The sequence below is a fragment of the Onthophagus taurus genome, chromosome 1 (genome assembly GCF_036711975.1).
Source record: "Onthophagus taurus isolate NC chromosome 1, IU_Otau_3.0, whole genome shotgun sequence".
Taxonomy (NCBI): domain Eukaryota; kingdom Metazoa; phylum Arthropoda; class Insecta; order Coleoptera; family Scarabaeidae; genus Onthophagus; species Onthophagus taurus.
In genome coordinates, this window is record NC_091966.1 from 29,277,795 (window position 1) to 29,293,756 (window position 15,962).

General features: G+C 32.7%; 1 protein-coding gene across 3 annotated transcripts in view; it reads left to right on the forward strand.

The window, feature by feature from the left end:
* Window positions 1-15,962, forward strand: part of LOC111416328 (ras-GEF domain-containing family member 1B-like) — a 116,704-nt gene that overhangs the window by 23,098 nt on the left and 77,644 nt on the right. For 2 of the 3 annotated variants that reach the window (XM_023048321.2, XM_023048329.2), the window contains exon 1: window positions 10,464-11,013. Coding sequence is in view for 1 of the 3 variants with exons in the window: in XM_023048312.2 (XP_022904080.2) it covers window positions 270-314 (45 nt within the window). In the remaining 2 variants the exon portion in view is untranslated. Of the gene's footprint in view, window positions 1-269; window positions 315-10,463; window positions 11,014-15,962 lie in introns of those variants that run through there. The other variant, XM_023048312.2, reaches the window with a different exon arrangement.

The following is a 15,962-nucleotide window of genomic DNA, read 5'->3' on the forward strand; positions in this document are numbered from 1 at the left end:
TTCGTTTCATTACAAAAGATTTTTCAATTTCTATAGAGTTTAATTACAAATATTAAAAAAAATCGTGTTAAACAAAATATCGATAATAGCAAACGAATGGAATTTCCTTGTAAAGCGCGAAATGTAAATAATTACGAACGATATCCTTTAAAATAATCTAAATAATTTAGTCATGTTCGTACCTGTAATTTACAAGCGGTCTGTATACGAATTATAACATTTTATATTTTAATTTTTGAGTTTATTATAAATTGTTTATTCTATTACAGAGTACTAGAACACCTTCGGGGATAGTTCTCCAACAAAAGAGTTGGGTAAGTTTATTTATCTTACTTATTTCCCGCTAAATAGCAAATCCGCATATATTTACAAACGTTATTTACTGTGTATATTTATCTAACCAAAAAGTTAATTATTTTAAAATTACTGCGAAAATTCCCTCGAAAAATCATTCACAACGCTCATTAATTGACATGGAGTAAAAGAAAATTTGACACCCGTCTTTCTGCTGAAAACTTAAGACTTTGATCTTTTCGGTCTTTTAAAATAACGCATCGCGCTTTAAAAGTTGTGTTTATTTTGCTTACCAGGAATTTAGCACAAGAATTTCCAGGACATGGTTTATAAGCATTTTTATGTCGTTTACGTCATTAATGTTTATTTCACGGTCGGGGTTATAATTTTTCTCAACTATTCAGGTCTTAAACGTTTTCTCTTAAACTCTGAATAATTGGTACATTGATAGAAGCCAAAGTTTACATTTTCGTTTACATGTTACTGCGTCTATATTTTAATCAGAAAATAGATTAAATGCTTTCTTTTCATCGTTAAATTATTGTACTTACACTACCATTTACCACGGATAATTATAAAAAAATTGTAAGCAAACAAAACCCTAAGCAAAATAAAAGAAAAAGTGATAGTTTGTCATACACATCAGCGAAAAAGTATTATTATGTGTAGACTGATGTTATCTAGTGATGGAACGGATAGTGATTTTGCGAAAAGCCGGATATAAGATATTCGACATACCTTTGGCCGGATATCCGGCATATCTATTCGTCCATTGTGGTTATAATTTCTGGTGCATTTCTGAAGTGCATCAGAAGATACCCCATATTGCCAAATTATTGCGATATTTGAATAAAAATGAAATTAAAAAAAAGCTTATGCAAGCTATGTCAACTTATTTTAATCCAAGATACAAAATGAACTTTTTTGACGCTGATTTAGCTAACGAAGCAATTCTAAAAAGAGGATACTTTAATTAATAATTGGCGATATGTTCACAAGGATCTTTCAAGAAATTAATTTTATAGCGAATTTTGAAAATGGTTGAAAAAGAGGACACTTTTATTAACACTTTGGGAAATTTTCATACTCATACCTATTCCAAGAAATGGATTTTATACTAATTTTTAAAACTTAATCGGCGAAAATTGCAAAATTAGAAAAAATTGCCGATCATTTCAAAAATTTATTTCTTAAAAACTAAAAGCGATTTTTCAAAACGGCTTATTGCATTAAAAAGAGGATACTTCAATTAATAATTTGTGATATTTCCAGAAGGATCATTCAAGAAATTAATTTTATAGCCAATTTTGAAAATTATCGATGAAAATTGCAACATCGAAAATTTTATCAAAACTTCAAATATTGTTTTCTCAAAAACTACAATCTATTTTTCAAACAAAATGGGTTGGATCATTGGAAAGAAGACACTTTTATTAACACTTTGGGACATTTTCATACTCATATTCCAAGAAATGGATTTTATACGAATTTTTAAAACTTAATCGGCGAAAATTGCAAAATTCGAAAAAATTGCCGATCATTTCAAAAATTTATTTCTTAAAAACTATAAGCGATTTTTCAAAACGGCTTATTGCATTAAAAAGAGGATACTTCAAATAATAATTGGTGATATTTCCACAAGGATCCTTCAAGAAATTAATTTTATAGCCAATTTTGAAAATTATCGATGAAAATTGCAACATCGAAAATTTTATTAAAACTTCAAATATTGTTTTCTCAAAAACTAAAAAGCTATTTTTCAAAATGGGTTGATTCATTGGAAAGAAGACACTTTTATTAACACTTTGGGACATTTTCATACTCATATTCCAAGAAATGGATTTTACACGAATTTTTAAAACTTAATCGGCGAAAATTGCAAAATTCGAAAAAATTTTCGATTTCAAAAATTTATTTCTCAAGAACTAAAAGAGATTTTTCAAAACGGCTTTTCCATTAAAAAGTGGATACTATAATTAATAATTGGTGATATTTCCACAAGGATCCTTCAAAAAATTAATTTTATAGCGAATTTTGACAGTTATCGATGAAAATTGCAAAATTGAAAATGTTATCAAAACTTCAAATAGTGTTTTCTCAAAAACTAAAAGTTATTTTTCAAAACGGATTGGTTCATTGGAAAGAGGACACTTTTATTAACAGTTTGGGACATTTTCATACCCATATTCCAAGAAATGGATTTTACACGAATTTTTAAAACTTAATCGGCGAAAATTGCAAAATTAGGAAAAATTGTCAATCATTTCAAAAATGTATTTCTTAAAAACTAAAAGCGATTTTTCAATACAGCTTTTTGCGTTAAAAAGAGGATACTTTAATTAATGATCGAAAGTGATAACAGCGACAGTTCTATTAGTAATGAATGTGATGATGAATGACAAGGGAAGAGAAGAAAACTAGATGAAACTGCAACAAGCAACAAGAGATTTTATATATCGTATTGGGATTGTAACAACGAGGTTGCTAATGACAAACCTGATATAAATAAGGTTGTATTAAGTGAAAAAAGTCCTATTGGGGTTGAACTTAATTATTATCTGCAGTATCCAACACCTAAAAGAGATACTAATTCCTGTGAATGGTGGAGTACTAAGTAATAAGTTTTTAATATCCGACCAAAGCCGGATATTTGGTAACTATCCGGTATCCGGAAGAATTTAAAACATATCGGATATCGTATAGTTGCCGGATAACCGTTCCACCACTAACTTTATCCAACACAAAGATAAGCTTCGTACTTAACTATGTTTAAAATCAGAGTTCTCTAGTTTCACTCCAAGGAAATTTGTTTTCGCTTTTTCTAATAAGTGAAAATACTAGAACAGTTCAACCTATCATAACTCTACAAAATCAATGTCAAATATCATGGATACAGTTTTTATTAATTGTAATTTGTATACCAGCTATTATGTATCCAACTTAACAATTAATTTTCTAATATCATTAAAAAAAATACTCAAAAGTTTCCTTTTCTCAAAATTAAACGAAAAAAGACTAAACAAAACTTTGGCAAGTAAAAGGCATATTAATTATTAAACAAAATTAGATATTCTTGCTAACCTTAAAAAGGAGATCTATATCGATTTTTAAAACATCAAATTCGGAGTTGCACCAGTATTCAAAGAAAATCGCTCTGTCGAACATAGTATGTTTGTTTGCTATTTAAAATAATAAACTGACTGTATCGTATTTTAGATTTATTAGGGTAGTATTTTTTTGATGAATTTTACTACTTTTTTATCTATATTTCTCTTTGAAGTTTTGGAGTAATAAATATCCTTTAAATTTTCCAGTACATTTCCAAATTCAAAGCGTAAAATTATCGTTCCCCCCCTTCAAATTTACCTACAAACACCCTATTTTTATTTTCCAAAACAAGAAGTGATTTATAGTGCCCACTTTCGTTTACGACCTAATCTATTTTTACGTTTTACCACATTTTCCACGACGTCAAGTCGATTAAGACCTTAAAAAACCACACCGCCAAAAAATTAACAACGACCTCTCACATTTCCGTCACGTCGTGTTCACTTGACGATGTTTATAATTTTTGTCGCGCTCCTTTTCATGTGCATTTTACGATCTCGAGCGTGAAATGAAAAACAAAGAGATCGAAATTAGCCTTCGGCTTGTTGTTTTGTATGTGTTGAAGTTTCCAACGCCTTCGCCCCATTTTGCCTATTAAGACTTTGTTTACGTTCGTTTTTCATCGACTTAGCGCAATGTAACACCAAAAATTAAAAGAAAATATAAGACATTACAACGTTAAAATTTTGTTTGGAATTTTGGTGCGGAATTTGAAATAAAATTGTGGCTTGTTTTGAGGTTCGAAGTTCGTAAACTTGCACAAATGTTTTTACGGTCGACTTCCTTTGCCAATTATAGAACTGTGTATATTATGTTTGTGTTGTGGTGGCTTAAGGTTTAAGTATAAAATTACTGTCGTTTAAGCGTATTTATTCAAATAAAAAAAATTGCGTTTAAAAATAGTAACTGTTCCATTTTTATCCGTGAAACTAAAACTATGCAGCTACCACGAGATAAAAAAAAGCGAGAAAGAGTTATTTGAGAGGGAGTGCTCGAAAATACATATATTTGGAACGGTTAGATTTAGAATGGACATTAATTTTATTTCACACTATTATTCTTCGTATACTCATAAAAATAAAAAAAATTAATTTAATTTAGCAGGTTAAAAGTTACGACGCATTTCAATTTGTTTTAAATCGAATCAATTTTCCAAATTCATTTAACGAAAACAAAATTCAATCAACAGATCGTATGCTTAAAAAAGAAATTATTTGTGCCGCTTGATCTATAAACACTGAAATAATAAATCTTCACTACTAATAGTTTCGATAATAAAACCATTAAACCTTATCATCTCGCTTATAATATGAACCAACTCCTTTAATTAATTTAGATGAATCAAGCTTCGTTATCTACAACGTCGAGAGGAACGTTAAAGAACCTGATTTTAAACTAATAAGCGTTGTTACATCACTAAGAATAGAGTTTTTTATTACTTAAAGTTATTATTTTAAGAAAAAAATTTGTCTAAACTTTTTATTAAAGAAATTTGGCTGTACTGCTTGTGTCTAATTGATTACACCGATTGAAATGATGACTTCCGGACCAGCTAGAAATGCTTATTATCGTCTGATTGTACGTAACCTTATTATATATTCTGCCATTACTTTCGACTCACTCTTAAAGTTGCAAATTAAAAGTTAATTGCAAATTTAACTACAAATATACTTCATAATAAATAACTTGCCTTTTGATACCCTCATCTTCTAAAATAACTAAAAAAAGTTATCAGCTGCTTCTAATAACATAATCAGTTACTTTCTAATCTGCCAGAATAAGCAAATAAGTTTCTGCCTGAACTGTATAACCACATATGGTATAAATGTACTTTTCCTGCTAACTGAATGAAAGTAAAACGAAACCTTTTATTGGAGACTGATATCTGTCATCTATCTATTCTAATGCAAATAGCTTTTTGAAGCTTAGAATATGCAATCTATTATTTCCGCAGTACAGACTTTTTCTTCTAAGAGTCTCTTATCCATGATCAGAGCAGTGTAATTCCAGACTTCTTTTTGTCATAAACACAAAATCAATAAATAATTGTTATAACAGCACAGGAATAATTCTTTCCGACTAGATACCATCTTTCTATGCGGACAGTCTGTCTTGAAGGAATAACTGCTGGAGAAATAACGTGTAGTGCATGAAAAGCTGTATTAAGTCTTTCCTGAAGTCCGTAAAATCGTCATCACATATATAAAGTGAACCTAAAGAAATCGGCATACCTAGCTTTCTTGGAAATACACCCTGCGGTTGATGAGGTACCAAGGCAGAAGATCTAGAAAGCACTAGAGAAAAAAGGGACTTCCTCACAACTGATGCAGGCCATCAGATCCACGTATCAGCGAGTATATCTTCGTCATGGAAAAAGGTGTTAGACAGGGGGACAGTTTATCCGCTTTACTATTCGTAGCTTTTATGGATAAAGTGGTGAAGATATGCAAGAGAAGCACAGAAACTTCGTTTGTCGGCATGCTCATATAGTCTGATATATGCAGATGATGTCTACATCGCAGTCTCGGAGAGGAAATTCCAACAGGCTGTGCTGATGTTGAACAAGGTTAAGAGTCAAGTTATGTTGGTAACAAGGACAGAGGAACATGTGGATAACATGCACTTCAAATGTGATGGTCAACTTCACAACCAGGTCAACAGCTATCAACATCTGGGCACGACAATTCACCAGGAGGGCAAGCTTACTGAAGAAATCAGGAACAGAATGGACAAGGCTACCAAGGCTTACTATGCCCTAAGTCGGTGTGTGTTTGGAAAGGATGAAGCCGGAAAGCCAAGAGAAGGGTTTATAAAGCGGTCATTGAGTTTATATTTACCTACGGAAGTGAAAGCTGGACCGCAAACAAAAGGGACATCAGTAGAATTAATTAGTGATGGGAATACAGCTCATAACCGTGTCGCGCTCCAGGAACGGTCGCTACACAAAAATACCGTTCCAAAATACCGCTCCAAAATACCGTGACCTTGAGCAAAAACATAGCTGGTTTCGTAGCGAGTTAGAAAAAATAATATATTCCCTACCCCAGAATCGGGTAGTTTAAAAATCGCGTAGGAATGGTATGTTCCATTAGAATAATGCTCCAAAATATCGTTTTTCAAATACCGAACCATCACTACAAATATGTAAGTATATTAGTAACGTTCTGTAACGGGTATTTTAAAAACGCGTGGAAGCGGTACGCTCCTCAAAAATACCGCCCATCACTAGAATTAATGCGGTCCAAATGAAATGCTTCCGGAGAATGATTGACGAGACACAGCTGTCTTGGTTTAGCCACGTAAGATGAGGAAACCACGGATGTACATGGAGGCCAGACCGCAGGGCAGATGACCCATAGGGACACTGATAACAGCAAGGAAAGAAACAGTGACACAGTTTGCGACCAGCCGAAAGAAGACTATGCAGCTTGAGGCTTGCTGGGAAGAGAGAAAACTTCAGAAAATGGATCCGAGGCCATCATCCAACGCTACGATAGGGAAGAGAAAAAAGTACAAGAAGTACTACTAGGAATTCCCATGGGAGTCATTTCACCATATCATGCCTCTGTTATTCTATTTCACCTTCTGTGGATTGCTGCTGTGATAAGCTGAGCGTGATGATTAAAAAACACAGGAATAATTTAAATACGGATTCTACGTGTATCAGTGAGATAGTATAGAATTGGAGTATAGAGTTATGTAATATAAGTAGTTTCTGCTATTCTCAATCTTGACGGTATCACTATTTGTTCTCTCCATTTTCAGAGATTGCCTTTTTTAACATTTTCTCTCAGCAAAGAAATCTTTTCTGTAGAGTTGGAGTGTTCAAAGTTCTGTCTGATTGTAAAAGGAATATATGAACTTGGAAATACTTTTGATTGCCGTTAGAATTCTTTAAATTAAAGTGCACAAATTGTCGTCACAACACTTCATTCTGCCCTTTGGTCAAAAGTAGTATCAAAACTAGGTAGCATTCTAAGCTGTAACCTTTATAACAGAAATATTTGCCTTCTTTGCCAAAGCTGAAGTTGCCCTTATCAATGTTTATGGCGTACTAAAACTGCAATTGAACGTATACTGCGTGTTACCATTCAAATATATTTGGTTTCATAAATTTTGAAGAACAACTAATTGAAATAAATAAAATGAAGACTTGTGAGAATATGTAGTAAACACAAAAAAGCGAAAGAAATCTAATATAATACTCTGAAAGTATACAAAATTGAAAAATAATTAGTTGGTAAGAATAGGAAGAAAACACCTTATTCCAAACCGCAAATCATTAAAATTTGTTTATACCGGAAAACCAACATAGACTATACAAAATTCATGAACTGTAGTTATCTTTAGTCTGGGAGGGTAAATGGAGCATAAAGAAATCCTATGATTTCTTCTATGTTGTAATGTTACATCATATAATATATGTATTATATGTTCTACATTAAATTATAAAAAATTATAAGTACAGATCGGGTAGGCGAACCAACCAACATTGCACCACGACCCTTAGGATCTATTGTACCCTGTTAGAAATCGAGAATCTGGCATAAAACATGCTCAAACGTCTCCTCGTCCTCCGCACATAGTCGGCTAGGCCCAACAAGTTGAGGTGTGTCTTTAATCGGCAGTGCCCAGTAAAGATATCCATTAGAATTTTAATGCTGCTACGAGCAAGTCCTAAAATATTCCCGGGTTTGACAGTGGCGTTGTTAGTAAACAACTTAGCTCTCATTTCAGGAGACTGTGGACCTGTTCCACAGTAGGCGAAGTCTCTTTTCAGCCAACAGTCCAATCCTATGTTTGGCCAACGTAAATGATACACCAACTGCTGTTTTCACGGCTTTCGGCGCCTGGAGAACAGCTTCACTGTCTGAGAAAAAATCGTAGTCATGTTCTTCAGCACTCTCTCAAGAAGGATTTTAGCACCCATGTCAATAGCAAATACTTCCACCTGGTATACAGTACAATACGTACCCAGGCTGTGAGCTTGCTTAATATGAGGAAAACTCGTACCCCGACAGCTTCTGGCGTTTTTGATCCATCTGTAAACATGCAAATATCTAATACAAACCATATATTAATTTCTAACTTGCATTTATTTATATAAAGTCGTACTAGTTTCGGGTTACCCCATCATCAGCGACAACTATAATGAGTACAAACCATAAGATAACATTCAAGAAAAGTGGTATAAGTGATGTTAAACTTGGAAAGATGATTTAGTGATTATGATAAAAAATTATAAGTTAAAGTAAGAAACATATAAATGTAAATGTTTAAAAAAGTTAACAATTAAACAAAAAAACTTAAAAATAGCCTTAGATTAAAAACTTTTGTAAATAATTTATTTAAATTTACAGGCAAGATACATTCAAATTGAAAAACCTTTGTATGCAAAAGAAAACTAACAACGAGGAAAGACTTTACATAAATAAATACAAGTTAGAAGTTAATATATGGTTTTTATTTGATCATTAATCTTGCAACATGGATAACTCTTTAAATGCAAATATCTGCCTGAACCAGAGAATTTTCGTTTTCGATCCAGGATTGCCATTGAGACAGTACAATCTGGTATCGAGCATTAATCACTGATAGTGGTCCCGCCAAATCTGACGGCATTGATAGCACAATATCAATGCTTCTAATATTTTCAGCAACCCATTGGTAGGACATGTCGGAACAGTTTTGAGCATATTGCTTAAATCTGTAAATGGTAGTACTAGCCACTTTCTCTATATGCAAATGTAAAGGAGATAAGTCAAGCAGAACATCCATTGCTAGAGTTGGCGTTGTGCTTATCGCACCAGAGATTGCCAATCCAGCTACTCGTTGAATTCGTGAATGTTTACTGATAACTGAAGTCTTTCCGGGAAATTGGGATCCTTTTACAGATCCCAATTTTTTTCCCAAAAAGTACAACAAGTTCACAAGGATAGTGTAGCTTTGTGTAAAACTCCTTGCAAATGTCCACTCCATGGATTACTCCTAGATATTTGATTTCCTTCATCACCTTGGAAAGTTGGGCGGATTAGTCCAAGGGCACAACGATTGTCTTTTGCGGGTTTATCGAAAGATTCTCTTCCTTACACCAAGCGCAAATGGTATCTAGGGTTACCTGGAGGACTTTGGATATCCTCGACAAACAGGTTCTTTTGACCATAACGACAATGCTGATCAGCATACGTTGTATTTCGACACCAATAGCTTTGACTATCGGAATCAGATCATCAACCAGAAGTGTTATCTGCTAGCTATGACATTTGCACCAGTTTTAGCCGTAGTAATATTATCTAAATCAGCAGTTGTTTTGTGATTCACTCTCTGATGTAGCTTCACTGTTATCTTGCTTATTTTCCACAACACAGTATGGTCATTTTAATAGTTATCAAAATTTATATCATATTAATTTACAAATAACTACAACTTCGGGTAGTTCTAAGCGAAGGTAATGTAGCAATATTTACGATTCCAGTTGGACTTGTTTAAACAACTGTTTAAACAAGTTTTTCATAATTTCGAAGAACTCTTCGAAATTATTTTAAGTGTAATAATCTAAGTGAGTAATAGGGTTTGATAAAAGAAAAATTATGGACAGAGCAATCTACTAATCATTTTGGCATACACATACAACAAAGAAAAATACAATCAAATCCCAGAGAAGACCTCTTTGAAGTATCGAACAACTTTTTTTATGCCATATTAAAGTAGTTCTCTGCAACTTTTTTAATTTAGTAAGAAAAAATCAAAATTATATTTACATTAATCCTTTTTATTTAACCTCACTCAGCTAATCTTCTTATAACTTACATGAAAGCAATATAAATATTTAAGTTGCGTAAACATTGCGCACCCACATATGATGAAACCCTCTTTGAAAAAAGTAGTTGGTGAGAGAAGGATGGAAAAAGGGGTCCAGTTATTGATTGTTGCAAATTTGTAAAGGCTATTGTTTGAAAAGCGACACACGATAGAGATGGTGTCGGCGTTTTGGAGATGCGTTTTGCTCGGTAACGGTGTGCGCCGGGCTTGACAGAGAGGAAGAGAGACTCGCTTCCCCGGTTGTGTGTATTTTGTGTACGGTTTGGCGCCGACTCAGAAAGCGGCGTCGGTGCATTCTCAATGTGAGTCATGTTCGGGGCCGCTTCAGTCCTCGCAAGCAATCGATGAGAGACGGTACAGCGCCGGAAAACCGACTCAAATCATTAATACAAAAAAAAGCTAATCCTCAACCAAACAGTCTTTTTTAATCTTTTGAAACCATATGATCAAACAAAATGCAGTTTTTATGTTTGACTCACGATGAAACGTTTATGTTCGTACACGATGGCTGTTGAAGAAGTGTACCTGTAAAGAAATTTTTGAACTTAACTGAAAAATAATATTTTTGTTTTCGCCTTTTTTTTTCGTTTATTTTTGGTGTTTGTCTCGTTTTTTTTTCTTGAAACACATTCGGTAATGTGTCAGCTGTGTTCGGGTGTTTGTTTTTCATTGATTTAATTTTTTTTTTCTGTGTGTGCATGGTGTGTGCGGCCGATATATTTGTTTTGTTGTCCAGTTTCGTCCGAAAACCGGTCCCGAACGGGCAGAAAAAGTCAACGTACCGAACAGGTAGATAGTTATTTTTAGATGACCACATGCTACAATGACTTGCTTGACAATTACAATTTTACCTTTAATTCCTTCATCATCTTCCTACCTTTGTATACATAAAAAAATATAAAAAAGAGTAAAAGTGTCAATGTAAATATAAATACTTTGATATATTAACGTTAGCTTTACTTATAACATGTAAATACACGTTTCTTTTTAAATATTGCACTCTTCAGGTTTACGTTTTTACAAAGTCTAAGCTTGGATTCTCCTCCTAGTTACGAGGAGCATCGATTTCCCGCTACGTAAACGTTGACTTTAAGAGTTTATTATTGACGAAACGACCACGTACCGTTAGAATACGTTTTTAGTATTCTTGTGGGTATAACAAGTATATGCTAAGTAACTTTACCGGATATAACTCGTAGTAATTGTTTTCAAGGTTACGCAAAATGTGGGAGGATTTTATCCTGTTGTTTTATCTTTTTAAACTATCCATTTTCCAATTATTATGTTAGTGAATTGTTTACAAGCTTAGTTAGTGGGTTATATTTAATTATAATCTATTAAAAAGAAGTGATAAATAACTTTTTTATTTAAATCACTAATGTGAATTAGTGTTCGTAAAAATTCTAGATTTATGAACTTTGGATTTACATTTTTATGAACGCAGCATAAAATTGCGTCATTTTTGCAGAAAACAAGGATATCACTTGCAGAAAAAATTACTTTGTATAAGCAATTCTATAAAAATAAATTCAATACTTTATTATACTGTTCAGAAACTGCATAATTTCCTGATTTTAACAAGACATTGCAGTCTAATTTTTTGATAATTTTTTTGATTTGAGTCCCTTATCCAATTTGATATGATTAATTGAATAATTAATTTAAGAGAAGGATATGTCCAACAAGTGCAACAAGCACTGAATATAAACAAGTTAATCACGTTAAGTGCATAGCCGATATTTGTTGAGTTACTAAATGGAATGTGGTTAGGCAGTAATATAAAAAGGTTTCGATTTAAAATTCGTTTACTAAGGATTCGTTTGGAGGTATCCATACTGATGCAGACAAGAATTATTACCAACGATTTGTAAACATATTATATTGCTCACATAACTTTTCAAATCTATAAGAAACGTTTAGAAGGATATCACTGTGGAAGAGATATCTTAAAAGATTCACAAAGAATAGTTCGACTGCCCGAAGAAGGGTTTCAATAAAATAGGAGTTGCATTGAAAATAAGATTTGTATTGACTCATTTAATTCTGAAACGATTTTTTCGAAAGATTTTTTATTTTTCTGGCGAATTTTGTATTTGTTGAGATTTTGATCGCCACGACCTAATCCTTCCATATTATTTGTAAATCATTATCAGTTGTTGATTTATTAGACATACTTTTTCTGATTGGAAGAATTTTGTGAAGCTATGTTTACGACATAGTTATCATTGCACTTGGAAACCCTTTCCCTAAACGTACCTGCAGCTTTTATATTTCTTAGTTTTAGTTCCTAGGAAGAGAGAGAGTTGTAAAGTAATTGCCACGATGTAAACACGATGTGACTTAATGTCTGACAAAAGGTCTGTAAGGCTGGATTTGTAGAAACAATAAATTTTATAATCTTGTAATCAGAGTTTGTTATGCACCTATAGAGAGAGCAGAAAATTTTCAATATAACTGATACAGCTTTAGTCTTTCGCCTCTACCAAACAAAAAGTTGTATTGTGGAAGATCAACTTTCCGGTTCTATGTGTAGGGTTGTTCTATGTGTTCTTTTCAAATTGAAGAAGACAGACCAGTGAATTAACTTATTACTATACATGACTTTTTTACATTACCAAATTATATCTCCAAAATGATGATCATTAGTTCAATTTCTTATTATTTAATTCAAGTGGATGTTTTGCATTAGTTTCCTTTTAAGTCGCCTCTGGATATTCCTTTTGCTAAGTTCATGCGGTTGTAGTGCTTCTCTGTATGGTAAGCGTTCGTGAAACCGAGATGTCATAAAGGTTACTGTCTATTTTTAATCCATTGTGTAATTGATCATTAGATGTGCCACTCGAAGTCTACTGCCACTCGAATTTCCTCAGCGCAGGCATAGGTGATGAATGGTCGAATGTGTGTTTTTTATATCAGAAAAGTATTTTCACATTAACAGCTAAATTTTCTGTTTATTAAAGAATATCTTTCTGGGCTTTGGTTCACTATTTAGAGTATGTGATATTTCCAAGTTAATTTTGTGTCAGGGAAATAGCAAGGTACTTGATAGATTCATTTCGTTCCATCTAAGAGTTCTGAACTTTGAGCTCATATGAACTCATATGAACATCTGGATGTGATATGTCACTCGTGTGAATATTAAACAAGGTAGGTCAAAGAACACTAGTTGGAGGTACTCTTGTAGAAACCTTTTTTATGTCTAAGAGGGATTCGTGGATTTTAATAGAGAATTATCGGTTTTGGATGAAGGATATCAATATGTGTTTAATATAGGAGTCAAAATCCAGGTGTAATATTTTGTAAATGAATCCATTTATCCAAACGCGATCAAAAGGTTGGGTCGAGGGAAAGGGCGGTCGAATATTGCTTCATTTCAAATCAATTTTCAATTATGTTCAATAGTCGTTACAGTTGATGGCCGGTGGAGTAGAGGCTTTTGAATCCAAATTGGAAATGAAGAATCACATTCAGATTGTCCATTGTTTCACATTGGCGGTTATATTCTAAGATTTTGAAAAATGTGGTTAATAACCTAATCATTCGTTAGCAAGTGTGATGTTGTTGGACTTTTCTGGTTTTAAGAACATAAGTGTGTTCGGGCATGTTTCCAGTAACTTGGGAAATAATTATTGCCAGACATACATTGAACAGCCTTTTCAAGAAATGCACTTCTTTTTCTGGTAGATTTTTTATGTCCGACGTAGGGATTTGGTCAGGTCCTGGAGTTTTTTTAATTATTTAGATTCTTAATAATCTACTGTATCTCGTTCACTTTAATGTTTTGATAGTTACGAATAAAAGTTTTTGTTATACGTTATCACAAAAGTTGTGCAAATAGAAGTATTGAAGGGGTTTATGAATATACCAAAACCAGTATACTTCATCAGTTGCTTTCCATATTTGGTGGCTATAATGATCTATGTTATTTAAATATTGTTGAAAAGATTCTATTGGGCATGCATCAAATTCTTTTCTTATTTGTCGTGTTAATCGGTTTACAACAATCACTACAATGAACTGAGTAGCAGGGTTGCTCGTCAAGATAGAAGAGAAAATTGGTTTAAAATTTGGAATTGTTATGATTAGTTCTAACATTTTTTTAAAGAAAGATATGGGCAATGTTCTGCTACAGCAGAATTAACTTTCTATGGTTTAAGAAATAATTTATTATAGAATGCAGGTGCTATATTGTATGATAGTTTATGAAATATTTTTGGGATGTAAACCAACATCACATCCATTTCATAACTTTATATTTGCTGAGATTTTGATCGCCTCGATCTAATCCTTTCATGTTATTTGTAAATCTTTATCAGTTGTTACTTTTTCTGATTGGCAAAATTTTGTAAAACGTGTGAGGCTATGTTTACGACGTAGTTATGGTTCCATTTAGAAGCATTATTGTAGTTGCACTCAAAAATGATGACAATGGATTCCTGTTTTCCCTAAACGTGCCCACAGCTTCTATTTCTTAATTTTAATTCCTTGATGGAAGAGAGAGAGAGTTGTAAAATAATTGCCAAAATCTGAATATCAGTATATTGTAGAACTATATCTGATATGGCTCTGTAACTTATGTGCCGTGGCACAAAAGGCCAATTTATTATTTTCCAAAAACAGCCTTACCAGTATGTTTTAAACTCCGAGACCATAGAGAATCGATAAGAAATGTTTCGCTATATACTGTAACGTCAATCGCTTGATTGCACAATCATTGTTTCTACTAAAACTACGAAAACCGCATATAATTGCGATATTTAAATATTTGCAGAGTCAAAACTTGATATCATACGAAAAAAACTCCGAGATCATATAGAATCGATATATTTGTTGTATTCGTCACAAACCCATACATAAGTACATTAAAACCCATATCATGAATACACCCATTCGTACAATACATATTAGAAGAAACTGAAAAATATCCCAAAGAAAAGATAGTTACAGTTGTGGTGTACAGATATGTCACTATACAGAGTTGTTAACAGGAAAGTGATATATGATATATATATATATATATATATATGATATATGTGCTAAGTGTGGCCAATATGTCCACAAAATCTGTAGTCTTAAAGGCTCTTAATTCTATCAAATTATTAATTTCTATTTTTTATTGATTCTTGTCAACATTTTAGTCAAGTTATCGATTACTATTAAATACCACCATATAGAGCGGAAAATTTCTTATCGTTTTTATATAATCTCGGAGTTTTGTTCGTATCATATAAGAAAGATATGGCACTGTAAATACGATGTGACTTAATGCTTGACAAAAACGCAGCTGTAAGGCTGGATTTGTGGAAAAAATAAATTTTAATAAAACTTGTAATCGGTTTTCGTTGTGCACTGATAGAAAGAGCAGAAAATTTTGAATATAACTGATACAGCTTTAGTCTTTCGTCTTTATAAAACAAAAAGTTGTATTGTGAAAGATCAACCTTCTGGTTCTATGTGTAGGGTTGTTCAAAGTGTGTTCTTTTCAAATTGATGTAGTTTTTTTAATTCAGTTCCATAACGGTTCCACAGGGTACTGAATTTTTTTGATTAATTTATTGCCTTACCAGTAAATTAACTTACTCTTATATGTCATAATATATAATACATTTCATTACCAAATTACATCTCGAAAACGATCTCGTCACTTACAAAACAATGATCATCAGTTTAATTTCTTATTGATATTTCATATTCAAGCAGAAGTCTTTGCGGTAACTTCCTTTTAAGTCGCCTATTGT